This window comes from Myodes glareolus, chromosome 14 (assembly GCF_982192425.1).
Source record: "Myodes glareolus chromosome 14, mMyoGla1.1, whole genome shotgun sequence".
Classification (NCBI taxonomy): domain Eukaryota; kingdom Metazoa; phylum Chordata; class Mammalia; order Rodentia; family Cricetidae; genus Myodes; species Myodes glareolus.
In genome coordinates this window covers 77,231,057-77,246,356 of record NC_142039.1, presented here as the reverse complement: position 1 = coordinate 77,246,356, position 15,300 = coordinate 77,231,057, and the positions used below count along the sequence as shown (strand labels likewise).

Here is a 15,300-nt window from a genome sequence, read left to right as displayed (position 1 = left end):
TGCCTTTTATACATGCCACGGGAGCCCAATCTCTGGGAACCACAAACCCGAGATGCAAGTGAGTGACCGCTGCTGTCGGTTGATGGCTTTAGCAGCCACACGATCCTCCCTTTGATGTCCAGGGTCAGTGCATTCCTGGCCCCACTGGGGCTAGGAGGAGGCATAGGAAAGAGTCTCACTGTGATCTGTCCTGTGAAGAAAACAGCAATAAACTTTATTATCCAGTCACCTCGGTCACTCCTGACAGGAGTTCCCCCATCTATGCCCTCCACTTGAGAGGGAGCTTTCGTGGGAGGACAGGGACGTGAGTGGAGCCACACGTCACAATCCTAGACCTAGGGTGCACAGCCACACCATGGGCCACGCAGGGCTGTGAAGCCCAAAGAGCTACGTGACAACGTGGCTATAGAAAGAGCCCCTCTGACCATGATGTATTCTCACTGCTTCAGAGGGCTCAACTCAGCCAGTGAAAGGGTGCCTCAACCACAGGGCAAACGCTTGACTTCCCAGAGCCAGTTCTGCGCTCCTTGGATCCCCACCCCAGGAGCACATACAGAGGGGTACCACTGCTCTCCGGGTCTGGGACTCAGGCCCTTCTTCTTCTTCTCCGTGGGAGGCCCGCCTCAGGCACCTACAGATGGGTAGGCTTTTTGCTCAAGGGCTCGACTCCTGTTCCTGCTGAACTGAGCCAGTGTGTGAAATGAGAACTGATATCAGCTCAGTAGGCACCGGAGGGCGGGTCCAATGACGGCTGGGCAGTGCCTCCTGGTGTGCCTCAGCATCATCCTGCCAGCGGCTGTGGAGACATAGAGACCTGGACTGCAAATACAAGACAGAGTTCACCATGTCCAGCAGGAACAACAGAACCCTCCCTCACACGTGGCACTGGCTGAGACACATTTGATTCAACTTTGTGATGCACCCGGGTTTAGTTTTCTGTGACTGCTAAGGTATCTGACATACAGTGAGCTACTCAGTGGACCTGTGTTTTCTGTAGACACACTTAAGGGCGGTCAACACACTGCTTTCGCTCTTGATAGCACCCTTGGGTCAGGCTGGTCTCTCCTCTGGAATCTGGGTCCACACAAGCTGACCACCAGCTGTGGCCTCTCTTGGCTGCAGTGGCCTCTGCCCGACAGCTGCAACTTAAGTGTCCCCATCTCACCTTCTCTTCAGGTGCAGAACTTAGCCACTGTGAACAAAGCGGAAACCAATCACTGTTCACCAATCAGCTAAGCTCTGCACCTTGTTAGAGAGGTCATCGCCGGCCATAATTAAGGGGCTGCTGAGGTCTTCGAAGGTTGTTGGCTTCTTTTATTTCCAAAGAGCCACAAGGGGCCTCTGGTCTCCGAACTGCAGAGAGAAAGTAGCCACGGTTCTGCAGAAGCAGCCAAGGTCATGGTTGCGTGGTAATCCCTGGCAATGTGATTTTAATCTCAAGTCACAAATCAGCATGCCAGGAACCCAAGCAACCAGAGCAGTTGAGGGCAGCGCCGTGCCCTACCACTCCCATCCACGGCACTGGGCGGGCGTCCTCCTCACTGCCTCGGAGCCCAGCACTAGTGCAGCCGGCGCTGTTCAGCCTGCTAGGTGCACTGTACACAGGAGCCTTGGGGAAGAGGATGCATCGTATCAGCTGTGTGACCATCCTCACTCTGAGCAAGGAGCCTTTAAACTCTGGGGACAAAGCCTGTTCTCAGGCTGCAGATTCTGAATGGCCTGGGAGTCGCTGGGCCTTCCAGGTGAGGAAGTGCTTCTCTGACAGGTGTGGTTTGCAGGGAACAGTTCTTTCCCATCCAGTCTCCAGCACTGCTGTGACCAAGCATTCAGCTGGAGGGACTGGGGGACGGCAGAGAGAGTTCACAGGGGAGCTGAAGATTGGTGACAACTCCTTTGCCTGCTTGGGGGCCCAGAAAAAAATCACAAGGAAGAAACATGAGAACCACCGTGTGACTGTGGCTCTCCAAAAGCGAGGCCAAGAGAATGTGGAGCAGGACAGTGGCCTCGTGGTGATTGTCATACCACATGTACAACTCTTCCTCTGGGTAAAGATTCCCAGGGAAACGCCTGCAGGAGGCAGAGGGGCCCCAACCCATCACACAGCCACCTTCACAGTTTGTGGTGCGGGGCTCAGTGGGCTGCACAGCTACTCACTGCACCCCACTATCTCCAAGCCTGACTATGATGCACCCCCCCACAAGAACATGGTCGTGCTCAGGAAACGTGTTTCCCCTTCATACTTATAGTTCGTTCAGATAAGCAGAACACTCAAACATATTACACAGAAGTGGACTTTGTAAGAGTAAAATGTGAGAATGTAAATGAAATGTCCAACAATGGGTTACGACTGGCGACACAATTGTAAATATTCATTACTTAGAAATCACAGAGAACAAGTAACACAAACAATGATTGAGATCTGATGTGAAATTTAAAAAATATACAAAAGTAGACATTACATCATGTATTGCCATGAGAAAACTTCGAGAAGATGCAGAAACGGTAGCATGGCTGTGAGAGACACATACGGACCCACACTTCTGCTCACAGAACATTGTGCTTTGTGGCTACAGAGGAGGTAAGCCACACAGCCAAGACCTCAGGAGCTGGAGCAAACCCTGCTCCAGCAGGGGATGGAAACACAAGTCATGGGGTGGGGGGACACCTGCTGCCCACCTCACACAAATGTCACTGAGCTGGGGGATGGGCAGGAATACTTTTGCTGCTTACTTCACTGGAGCAGAGGCAAAGGAATCTCAGGTTTACAAAGTCTAAGAGATGCCTACAGGCAGACTCTTTGGAGCAGAGCAGTGTGGTACAGAACCCTGTGCTGGCCTTGACCTCGAAAGCCTACAGATCTGTGCAAGACCCAAGGTGGAGAAAGCAGTGCCGGAGGGGCCACTACGCTTTCAAGAGGGAGCCTCTGTTCCACACCCATACTTCCAGAAGATAAATGAGGTGGCTCCAGGGATCCTGAGCCTTCCTGTCCCCAAGACCCTTTGGCAGCCCCTACCAGGAGTTCTGGTGCTGCAGTGGCCTTGGCTCATGATGTGGCTTACAAACTGACTTGGATGGTTGGGAGAGGAAAGGAAAAAAGGAATTACCTCTTTAAAACAGCATTTCAGACACCACCTGGGCTGAGGCTCTGTCCATGTGTTCCTTCACCAGTTCAAAGCACCTGTGGGCAAGCTGCTGCTGCCTGGCATCCTCGCCCACCATCAGCTCCCCATAGAGGTATACGCCCATGGCCTGCAGGGCATGAACACCAGAAAGGAATGGAAAAGGGTAAGAAGGCTGAACATGTTTGTGGGGGCATGTTTGTATTTGCTTTATACAAGCTGGTCTAAAAACACAAATGAGAGAAGAGAAACTGCATCAGCTGAGCAACTGCAGCCTGCAGTTTCTACTCTGTCTCCTCTTTGTCCTCCTCAAAACTCTATGGTAGCACAGGTCTTTAATCCCAGCACTGGGAAGCAGGGTAGGCAGAGCTCTGTGAGTTCAGGGCCAGCCTAGTCAACGTAGGAGTTCTAAGTCAGTCAGTGTAACATGATGACACCCTATCTCAACACCCCCCAAAACAAACACACCCACCACCACCACCACCACCACCACCACCAACCAAAACCAAAACCGTGCAATTTTATTGATTCTGTCACTCTGACACTGAGTTCAGGAACACTCTGGGCAGAGACAGAGCTCCACAAAGGTCACTATGGAAAACCCTGTATCTGTGAGGGCAGTGCATCCCAAAGGGCAGCCGGCATGAACTTGTTCACCAAGCTCATCACCTACCAGGCCACAGAGACCACACAGCCAGAGCAGTGCAAGAAGGGCAGATGTTGCCAGTTTGGCCCAGCCAGGCCACTTCTCACCACCAGGTCCCCAAACATCAGACACTGGCTCTTCTGCTTTGAAAGCCATGCTACAAAGGCTTGAATTTGCACTTTGCCAACATTAAAAACAGTCAATAATGTTCTGCAAGACCAAGAGCTCTGCCTGCTTTCTTCTTCTGTGGAGCTTCCCAGGGGCTACATTCTGCTTCACATTCAAATGACTTCAAAGGCAGTGTAAGATAAAAACTCAGCAGTGGCTTCCAGAGTGCTTCCTGCTAGACTGAGGCATAGAGGTCCCTGTGTGGTGGACAGCAAGGCTCTCATCCACTGAGCTGCTCTGGGCTCGTGTGTGTGTGTGTGTGTGTGTGTGTGTGTGTGTGTGTGTGTGTGTGTGTATGATTGTGTGGGGATGTCAGATCCCCTGGAACTGGAGTTACAGAGTTGTGAGCTGCCATGTTGGGTGCAGGGAATTGAACCTGGGTCCTTTGGAAAAGCAGTCAGTGCTCTTAACTGCTGGGCCATCCTCCAGCCTCCCTTCAAACACCTCTTACACCACTGTGAAAATGGGACATTTCTGTTGGAAGAAAATCACATCCCTTTCTTTATGAAACAACCAGCCCTCACTTTGCTGACTGCCCCGTCCTCAGACCCTGTTAAAAGTCCTTTTGTCCACCCCACACCTATTGTCCAACCCATCAGCCCACAGTTTGCAATAGGCTAGCCAGAGGTGCAGGCTGGGGTTGGGAGAGAATATGTGGTACATGGGGGACGTCATGTGGGGACACATCTTGAGGTACAGAATGTCAGAGGAGGTGCCGAGTGGCGACCCCAAAATGTGTTACAGATCAAAGAGGTGACAGATGAGGTTATGGACAGCACAGGCACACAGGCAGGCACGTGCGCACACACACACACACACACACACACACACACACACACACACACACACAGAGCCTGGCATTCAAGGCAGGAGACTGTTTCCGGCTTGGTTTCCCAACAGGTGACCTAAGGGTGTCCCAGATGACTCACACACATGCTATAACTGTAATCAGAGTTTCTACAAACTGGATGGACCCATGGTGTTGCTAAGCAGTGGCCTTGGACTGAAGTTTTAAAGCAAGTCTAACCTAACACCGCACTCCGTCCACAGCAAGGACAGAGGGCGGGATCGTCTGTGGCACAATACTCTCTACTAAAGGGACAGAGAGGGGATCAGCTCATGACTGCCAGTGAGCCCTCCCATGCTAACTAGCCCTTCAAGTTTTTGAAACTCAGGTATTCTCTCAGAGATGTGGAGAACCCAGGACTAGTGAAGGCGGCCGATTTCCAGCTCCTGGAAAGTCACACTCACCTGATCCTCCTGCAGGAACCTTGCCACCTGCTCATAGGCTCTTGTGTACTTGTGCTTAATGACCAGTTCACACCATCGATGGCGAACCTTAGGAAGGAAGACAGGAACCCTGGTGAGCAATGTTCCTTGCCTAGGAGGGCCTCAGGATAGACAGTCTCTGAACTGCAATTTCACTGAAACGCGGGGACTCTCCAGGCAGTGTGGCTGCCTGGACATTTGCACTTCATCTCTTCCTAACGGAGAGGGCTGGCACTCCTAAGCACAGGACCGCCAGTCACCATGAGTGGAAAGCACACGGAGTTCAGACAACAGCTTCACTGCAGCACACACAACTGTGCGAAGTTAACATGCAAGTGCTAACAGGAGTTACACGTCAGGTTTGTTGCCAGCTCTAACAATGAAAACACAGTATGTAGGAAGGTGCCAACTCCAAATGCATACAACATCGGGGTACCTCTGCTGAGATTTAGAGATGCTCAAGCAGATGACTCTTGACTTGGCGGCTTCCATATGTACCGTGCACACCTAGTAGAAACGCCTGCTCTTTTCAAAGACTGTCCTGAAGGTTTGCCTGCAGGAACTTGCCAGGACCCTCTGCCCTACCTCTTACAAATTCAATAGGCACCCGCTGCCTGTGAGACAGCAGTAAAGCCGCCAGGGACAAGATGCAGGGCCATCTTGCCATGTGGCAGCACCACGTTATCACCATCATCACCACCACCACCACTTTAAACCAGGAGCTTCTGCCTGTTTGGCTCTCAGACTCCAAAGTGACAACTGTTACTTGCACGCTGTCTGAGCTACACCCAAGTGAGCCAACCAGTGAAGGCTGCACCACTGCCTCAGTATCAGCCTGCAGTCGCCCCGGGAACCAGTCGCTCTGCAGCGATCTTGGCTCGGCCCCTGCAAATCACATCACTCTGTGAATTCCAGTTCAGAGTCTTTTCCTAACCTGGATAAACAGATTTCCAGAGATCAACAATGCACAGGGGTGGGAGTGTTGGGGAGCCCCTAGGAAGCCATGAAGAATTAGCTCTCCCACAGTCCCACCAGGGGCACCACCAGGACATGGGCATCTGGTCCAGAGCTGACCCCAGAAGCAAATGTACAGAGCCTTGGGGTTTGCAGTCCCTGGGGCTGTCTGAACCTCTCATTTCTTCCCAACTCAACGTCATTTCCAGTGGTCTAACCACATCCACCCCAGCAGTAAAAAAACCTTTGTTGGTGAGTTTTGAAAATGAGCAAAAGCCAGGAGACCTGGTATGACAGTCACTGGCTTAGGGAACTACCACTCTGCCAGGGAAAGAATCTCACTTTTCTCAACTGCCAGGCAGCAAGATACCTGTACCCACTCAGAACAGTGGGCACTCTGGTCTCTCAGGTCTGACGTATCCTGTGGGGACCTGTCTGACTTACATGCCCACCACTGTGACTTCTGTCAGTCTGAAACTGTACAGTGTGATTGGAGGCTTTGGACGGGGTCCGGGTCAGGACTGGCTGGCGGGAGCAGTGGGGCTCACTACTATTTGGGTAAGGGATTCATTAAGTGTTACTAATGCTAGAGACGGACAGCAGCATGGTGGGGACCCTGAAGAAAGATAAGCGGAGAGGGGTCTCTCAGAGAAAGGAAAGGTTCTACACCACTGCTGACTGATGGGTAGTCTACAGTGCAGGCATGTAGTGAGGGTGTCTCTGATCATGGTTAGAAGATGGGGGTGGGGAGTCTACCAGCTGGGGTCTGTGTACAGGATCGGTTGTGAGGGTATGGGAAACAAGAATTCAGACAAAAAAGGATTCACCAAGTAGCTTGTCCCCACCCCTTTTGAGACAGGGTCTCAAGTAGCCCAAGCTGACCTGACTTTGATGCACAGCCAAGGATGACCTATGACCCTGAACTTCTTCACTTTCTGCCTCCACTTTCCAAGTGACAGGATTACAAGTGTAAGCAACCATTCTAATTTATGCAGTGCTGGGGATCAAACCCGGAGCTCGGCGAGCACTCCCTAACCACTGAGACACATCTTAGTTACACACGGAGAAATAACAACATACAGCAGGGCCCATTTCCTATTAGAACGAGGCCCCATGGGTGGGGGCAGGAGGCTGCAGCCTGGCTGGGGTATGTGATGGTTCAGAAGGCCACACCACAGAGGCTCTTTCACAGCATGAAGTCAGCGTTTCCACTCCTCTTACAGTCAGAAATGGCTTATTGTCGTGACGAATAAGAGAGCCAAGCTTCTGAACCCTGAAGGCTAACACGGCATCCAGGAAGGACAGACCGTCTCCCCTACCCCTCACAGAGCAGGACAAAACAGTCTTTTCATCAGTAAGGGCTATATGCACTTCAGTATTTCAAAGACAGGATGTTTAAAAGACACCACAGAGATGCTGCAAGGCTGAGACCCGCCCCATCCCGCCCACCCCAGTCTCCACTCACGCAAGGGCTTTCAGTTTTCTTTCTATCCAGTTCTTTGGGCAACAAAGAACATCTTAGTTTTCTCCTCCAAACTTGCGAGCACCAACAATTAATTCCCTCCCAGAACAAGGTGACACTGGTCACCCCGGCAGTACTTGAAAGTGCACACCCGTGGAAAACTGGGCTGCAGCGGACACTAGCAGGGGACATCGCTCCTGTACAGTGAGCCACAGCTCTCAGATGCAGCTTGGTTCATTTGCATATTCCTCCTCATTGTTAAGTAACTAATTGGTGAATTACTGTGGGATGGTCAACCTTTGGGGGCACACTGCATACATCCATGACAGTGACTGGCACCCAGACCCCAGGAGGCACGAGGTCAAGTCCAGCATGTGGGTGGGTGTGGGGGATGGGAGGAAGAACTAAGGCTGTTACCAGAACCCAGAAGCTGCCCCTCTCCATGCTAGGACTGTTCCTAAAATTTCTGTGCAGAAGCTGTCTCTTTTCTGGTTTTTCTTACCCAATCTAACACAACAGCATAGCGTGCCGATTTAAAAAAAAAAATCAGAGCACTAGACTGTCTGGACTTGTTTTCATGAGTAAAGAAAGACTTCCCGGTCCTGAGTAATAGCTACTGAGTGTTCCACCACACCAGAACTGAGCTGGATGCCCCTAGAGGGATGGTGCCTGTAATAGTGGAGACAGAAGATAACCCACGAAGCCATGGAAACCCAGGTGTGTGTGGTCTCCTGCTCTGTGGGCACTGCTCTGCTCAGTTTGAAGCTGTGGCATTCCCGGATCAAGCAACAGGCATGTCTGTGTTCTGAAAGACACCGTTAAAGAGGCCTCCATGGTTCACTCCCGCCAACAGTCACGCTGGGCAATCAGCTCACAGGTGTATGCTGGGCTACAGGAAAGCAGAGGAGCTGGGAAAGAGTTGCCAGCCATCAGTGCCAGAGAACAAGAGCCCCAGGGAGAAACCTTGTGAAGGCGGCCTCCATCTTTCCCAGTCTGTGCAGCAAACCTCTATCTCTTCCTGTTGCTGGCTGACCCCGCCCAGCCCGTCTGTTTTCAGTGAGATCAGAGACAGCTCTGACTAACTACAAAGTCTTCCGGTCAGAGTCATTCTGACTCTTGCCATGGTGGTCTGCTTGCAGTTTTCAATGGTTATAGCTGATTTTATTGATTTTTTTTCCCTTCCCATGGTTTTTCAATTCTGTTCTTTTAGTCTTAGCATTTCTTGTGTTTATGTGTATCCAAGTGATCTAACTGCATCCTTGACTTTCCTTTGGTTTTCTGAGACACTTGTTTGATCTGTAGCCCAGGTTGATCTAGAATTTCCAACGTAGCTCAAAGTTGCCTCCCAAGTTCTGGGGTTACAGGTGTGAGCCACCACGCTCGGAAAACTACACTTTAAATATTTATGCTTTACTACACTTCAACTGTTAGTGGAGTTGAAAATTTAATGATTTAAATAGTTGTTTGGTTGAAAGCATCACCTCAGCTCCCTAACATCCCTTTACACAAAAAGTCCGGATTGTTTGGCTGAGGGCTTCACCCCAGCTCCTGGCATAAGCTCCTTCCCCTGGGAGTTGACTTAGTCCAAACTCCACCTTCAAGAAAGCCTGCCAATCTTTGCTAATGTTGTCCCCCCCCCCAAAAAAAAAAGAAAAAAAGAAAAAAAAAAAGAAAGCCTGCAAATGGTGACCCCTCCCCAGGGAGGGTCAAGACCACTCCCACAGGCTATTTAAACTGCCCCTCAGAGAATGAACACATGGTCTCTGGGGTTTCGCGTAGTCTCCCCTTTCCTCTCTTCCCCTCTCCATGACTTCCTGGGACCACCTGGGAGCATTGCATTAAACATGGGCATCTTTTATTTGGTCTGGTTTGGTCTGGAATTATTTGTGTTGGCGGAGAGGCTCACATAAAACAAAATACCTAATGTTAGTGACTAAAATTCAGGGCGCTCCTAAGGTTTTGCTAGGAATCCCTAGCAAGTGTGGAGTTAGCAAACACCTAAGTCTGAAACAGCATCACACAGTCGGGCCAGACCTAGATGGAAGAGGCTAAACGTAAGGCGGCAGCCTGTGAGGTGTGCGGGGTGATTCCGAGCTGCTCCTGAGAGTGCAGTTGAGTGGCTCCTGCCTCTGTGGTGCCTGTGTTCGGCTGGATACACGACTACCAAGAACATGTTCTCTCCCCTTCTGAGCTGAAAATACAGACAGCAGACAATCCCGAGTGGGGCGTGGGGCGGGGGGAAGCATAGCTATAGCCTGGCTGGCCCTTCACTGCCCTCCCGTGACCTACGGACAGGCGGCCAAGCACAAGGCCTAGCACAAATGACAGGACAGAAAGGCTGGGCCACTGGAGTCTTCCCAGCTGTTATCAGGTTGATTCTTGTGTGACACATTGGTGTGCACACTTCAGGACAACAAACAAGTAACTTTCGTGGGGTGTGGTGCACACCTTTAATTCCTGTACTCACAGGGAAGAGACAGGCAGATCTCTGCAAATTCGAGGCCAGCCAGGGCCACTACATAGAGTGTTCCAGGCCAGCCAGGGCTACACAGCAGGACTGCATCTCAAAAATCAAACAAAGAAATACCACCCCCACATGCTCTTTTGGGTTGGGTGCAGAAGGGAAGATGGGTACATGAAGGATAGGTCTCGGATAGCCTTCACATCAGAACTGCATCTGAGGCCAGACAACTAAACCTGTCGGATAATGTCTCACAGTGGGACCAGGGTGGACTTGGCAATGGTCTGAGAGACTGGGGACACATTCAGCCACGGTCTAAAGGCATCTAATAGGCCGTGGTTCAGGTCCACAGCTCATCTAGCCCAAACACAGCATAGGCAGCTAACCATGTAGGTGTAAGGGAGGGCAGTATAGAAGGGTTCCGGCTGGCACACTTATGCATTTGCTGTGTCTGAGCATGTGCAAACATGTGCACACACAGACAAGTGTTACTTTTCAACAGTTCCCTCATTATATGCAACATGCTGAGTTTTTTTTTTTATTACAGTTTTAAAGCTAGTTGATAACAAACTAAATAAATTTGTGGCCTGCTGTTTTCTGGGGAATTGGGCAAATCTACCTCCCTAAAGTAAGGATCAGAAGAGAGCTGGACTTCAGGGAGGTGGGGACCATGCCTGGGAGACTCTGCAGGTGACCCCTATATAGTAAGTGTGTCAGCTCAGTACTATGGCCTTCTCTCAACTACAAAAGTTGATTTTTGAATCGGTGAGACTTTGGGAGAAGGTAGCACAAGGGAATGGGTGCCCAAGTCACAGGGTAGGATCTACACGGGGGAGGGGGGGGTTGTCCTCATCCCAGCACAGTGACCGTGATAGCTATGAACAGGATGGGCTCCACGACAGAAAAGGGAGGGGTGAGACCATACAGATCAAGACCAACTAGCCCTGGCCACGAGTCTTTGTTGTAAAACAAGAATGCATATGGCCTAGGTGACTATGGATGGAAGAGAAGAAGCCTTGGGAGATGATGCTCACAGCACCCTCTGGGTCTGAATTACTGGGACCTTCTCAAAGCAGCTTTACAAAGCACTCACCTGGTCTCACACCAGCTCTAGCTGTGTGGCAATTCTGTCCTATGAACAAGGTTCTTGTGAACCAGAAGGTCCCTCTGGGCAGAAAGTCTCTTCATTTGGAAATAACACAGAGGAAACCTGCTCTTCAGATGTCTGCAGTCTTAAAGCAGCGCCACATAGAGGATTGTTTCTATTCTTGAATTATGCTTCAGATCCAGCACATGGACCCTGACCACCCCAGGGAGCCCCATATCCAGTGATCTCTTCTGGAAGCAGCTGATGTCCAGCATCACTCTTTTCAACTGAGGGCAACACGCCGGCACCCCTCCTGCTATGTTTACTGACAGTTACAGCAACTTAAATCCTCGTATCACCTTTGTACGATGTTTAGAAAGTCAGGAGCCTGGAGCTTTGTTACAGAACCGGAATAGAAGCAGGCCACTCAGCCACCCCACCCCACTGGCCTCTGCGCACAGTGCCTGCTTGAGGCCTGCTTCTGAATGGACAGCACTTCTGCAAGCAGAGAATGCTTTCAATGACTTTGAAATTATAATGCACAGTTGGATGCTATAAAATGCTTTGAAGAATACCACCCATCCTATTTATGACAGGAAGCCCCTTTTTACTCAGTCCTTTTGATTTTGAAATTTACTGCTAAAGAGAAAAAAATCTGTCCATGGAACATGATCTGGGAAGCCCATTAAACCTCATTTGGAGTTTCATTTTATATCTGTAAACAGAATGACGGAGGCTTGGGGCTTTTTTAAGTTAATAAGTCTACACTGTAATAAACAATCCTGCTTTTTCAATTTGTGTCCTTAAATTAGATTTACTTGGCTTTAAAGAGGGTTCGCTGCTGGTGAGAGGGGCAGCCTTTGCAGGGCAGTTACAGGCTGATGGCATTGCCAGCTAAGACCTGTTTACCGGTGCAATGGTGCACACTGACTTCCTCTCTCTTCTGAGACCAGAGACCAGTGGGCTGTGGTGTGTGCCACACAAACATTCAGCACCTTTGCTCTTCTTTCCTCTCGCTGCTCCCCGCTCCCAGAGGACTATAAAGTGGACATTATTCTTCTAATAAAGGAAATTAGACCTTACTTCAGCTGCTGCTGTACAGAAAGGTTAGTAAACACTAGACCTGGTGTGAAGAAAGACACAGAGGCTAGGAAGATGGCTCTGTAAAGTTCTTGTTTTGCAAATACAAGGAAGGAATGGTGAGCCTGTCATTCCAGCAACTGAGAAGACAGAGACAGGGGCTCACTGGCTGGCCAGCCTGCCTAACAGGTGAGTGACGATACGACTCCTGAGGAACCACACCTGAAGCTGACCCATATCCATGCACAAGAACGCATACACTGGCAGGCATGTCACTCTGGGTAGCACACCGAGCGCTAACTCAGTTGCTACCACACTAGCATGGACACAGAGTGTACAGAGAGGGCCAACATTAGTACAACAGAACACAGCAGCCTCACCTGTGTGTGAACTGACTCCTGTGATCAAGGCAGAGTCCCCTCTTTCCTGCTCCCCCATAAGCAGGGAATTTCATTTAAGTGACTTTAATGGCATTATGGGTTTGGTGCCGGTCAGGAGAACTTAGGCGCTGTGTGGGGCTTGCACTGCATTCAGACAGTCACCACCTTCTCTTCCTAGACTTCCCGCTGAGCAGTGATGCCTTTCAAAATGTTCTGAGGTCAGAAGTAAGAGTGCCAGTCCCTTCTTTTCAACACACAGTGCCTGGTCTTGGCTGAATGAAGGACTTTTGCTACTGGTAAGAACAGGGACCAAGTAGGGGCAGCGATGACCCGGAGGTCTCCCTAAGTCCCCACAGGCTCTCTTGAAGGAGTTTCTACTCTTATCCCGAGCACACAAGCTTCTGGAATTAGAGTTCAGACGGGAGATCCAGGAAAGAATGGAGCAGCACACAGAACGAGTCCGCCTCCTGCACCCTCCAGCCACGGCAAAGACTGGGAAAGCCAGGACACTATGGCCTAAAGGGAATTCGTGGAAGACTGTGAGGAGTGGAAGGGGATGTGGAGGAAGAGACCCAGCTAGAAAAGGGGGTGTCCTGAGCCCACTTACCAGCCACACCACATGCGTGCCCTCTCTTCTTAATGGTCATTACTTCCAATATTCTGCAAAGGAACTAGAAAGAGACTTCTAAAAGAAAGACTCCATGTTAAAGACTGGGGGGACTGCCTAGGCCGGTCATCTTGCTGATTAGCTCAGTGTCTCTCTCGGGCTTCAGTTCTCTTTGGATTTTGCTGTGGCTGGAACAGGGAGAGGCATGGGCCATGTTCTACAGAAACAGGAGCTGAGTGTCTTTCACAGTGGAAATTTCTTTGGATTGGATTGAGTCCCAAAGAAGTCTATCACAGGTCTGTGCCCTTGAACTGTGGAACTTGACTAGGTGGACTAAGGAGAACTTGCCTTGTTCCTAATTAACAAACACTGCAGGAATGAGGTGGGGACCCAAGGCCTGAATGAGATCGGAGTCTACAGAATCGTTAGATGCAGGAAATACAGTTTCATGACAGATCTGATACAAAAGTCACAAGCAACTAAAAATAACTTGGACAAATCAGACTCCATGAAAGGCTGCTGGTTTCCAAGGATGCTTCTTAGTCTCTCCCCACTTTCATGGGAAGACAAGCTACAGAATGAGAGACACTTCGACAGATTCAATCTGATAAGGGACTTTGGGAGTATACAGAGAATTGCTCCAAGCCAAAGTACTACACCAATGTCCAGTAAATAGACAAAGACAAACCCAAATCATCAGCAAATAGGGAAAGGCAAGTAACAACCACAACCAAGCACTGCATGTAGACCCAGACAGCTAAGATGAAAAAAGACAGTAATGTGTATTGACAAAGACACAGAAAAACTGCAGCCCTCAAATGTTGCTGGTAGGACATAAAACTGTTCTCCCACTCTGAGAAAGTCAGGCAGGTCCTCAAAATAGTCCATCAGAGTTAGCACTTCTGGGCGGCCATCCGAGGGACCTGAGAAACATTCACACAAATGCTCATCGTCCATGATGGCTGCTGGGGGCTGACCAAATGGGGCATGATTCGTAAGATCAAAAATATTTGGCAATAAAAAGGAGTGAAAAAGAGCTGGAGCCAAAACTTGGTGGTAGAGCACTGGCCCAGCACCGCATGCAGGTGGCCCTGGGTTTAATCTCTAGCATTTCAGTAGGAAAACACAAGGACAAAGGGCTGAGGGTCGTGTAGCTCAGTGGCAGGATTTAATTCATTGCTCTGGGGAAAGTTCTGATACGTACTGCAAGCAACAAAGAGCCTGGAAGCCTCTGCCACGTGAAGAAAGTCAGTCACAAGGTATCACATGACACAGATCAGAGTCTATGTACGCAAGCATTCAGGCTAAGCAAACCTAAAGGGACAGACGGGACTGACGTCTGAGCAATGGTGGCTGAGGAGCTGGGGTGACAGCTATTGGGAACTAGGGTCCTTCTGGGGCTAGAAAACCACAGGCTTATACACTTTAAATATGTAAACTGTAACACACACACACACACACACACACACACACACACACACAGAGTCATCTTTGGTGCCACTTCAGTAAGCTTGGCCTTTTACTATTTTGTATCCTGCCACAAGAGAGAAGACCATGAGCCTGTGAGTAAGGAAGCAGAGACGAGATCCAGCTCTCAGGCCTGTGGGAGCCACACTTGTTGGCAGAGTTCACATTTTATCTGTGCCATCTGCTCCCATAGGCACTAGGAGCCTGAGAAGACACTTGGAGAATTTTGGCAACATGGACCTTTCATGTTGCAACATTTAAGGTACACCTGACATTTTTGTATTATTCAATTTACTACCACGAAATAGCAGAGTTTAAAGTTTTCTCTCTCTCTCTCTCTCTCTCCCTCCCCCCACCGCTGTGTGTGTGTGTGTGTGTGTGTGTGTGTGTGTGTGTGTGTGTGTGTCTCAGTACAAAGCACTGACAAAACCCCACACACTGACACGACCAGGGGCCTTAAAGTTATAGGAACAGGAGGTGTAGTTTGGTTAATAAAAGTCTCCAGTCTCAGGAATAGGCGAACATTAAAAATAAACAACAAAAAAAACCAAACAGCAGAAAACAAAAATAAATTTCTACTTTTGTTATTTTACATCAGTT

General features: G+C 49.8%; 1 protein-coding gene across 5 annotated transcripts in view; it reads right to left on the bottom strand.

Annotated features, from left to right (window-relative positions):
• Window positions 1-3: 3 nt before the first annotated feature.
• Aopep (aminopeptidase O (putative)) overlaps window positions 4-15,300 on the bottom strand; it is a 272,203-nt gene continuing 256,906 nt past the window's right edge. For 3 of the 5 annotated variants that reach the window (XM_048447617.3, XM_085699646.2, XM_087896651.1), the window contains 3 exons: window positions 5,185-5,271; window positions 3,105-3,249; window positions 4-190 (listed from right to left, as the gene is read on the bottom strand). In XM_048447617.3, the coding sequence (XP_048303574.3) occupies window positions 3,109-3,249; window positions 5,185-5,271 (228 nt within the window). In that variant the 3' untranslated portion in view covers window positions 4-190; window positions 3,105-3,108. Of the gene's footprint in view, window positions 797-3,104; window positions 3,250-5,184; window positions 5,272-15,300 lie in introns of those variants that run through there. The other 2 variants (XM_087896652.1, XR_015734915.1) reach the window with 2 other exon arrangements.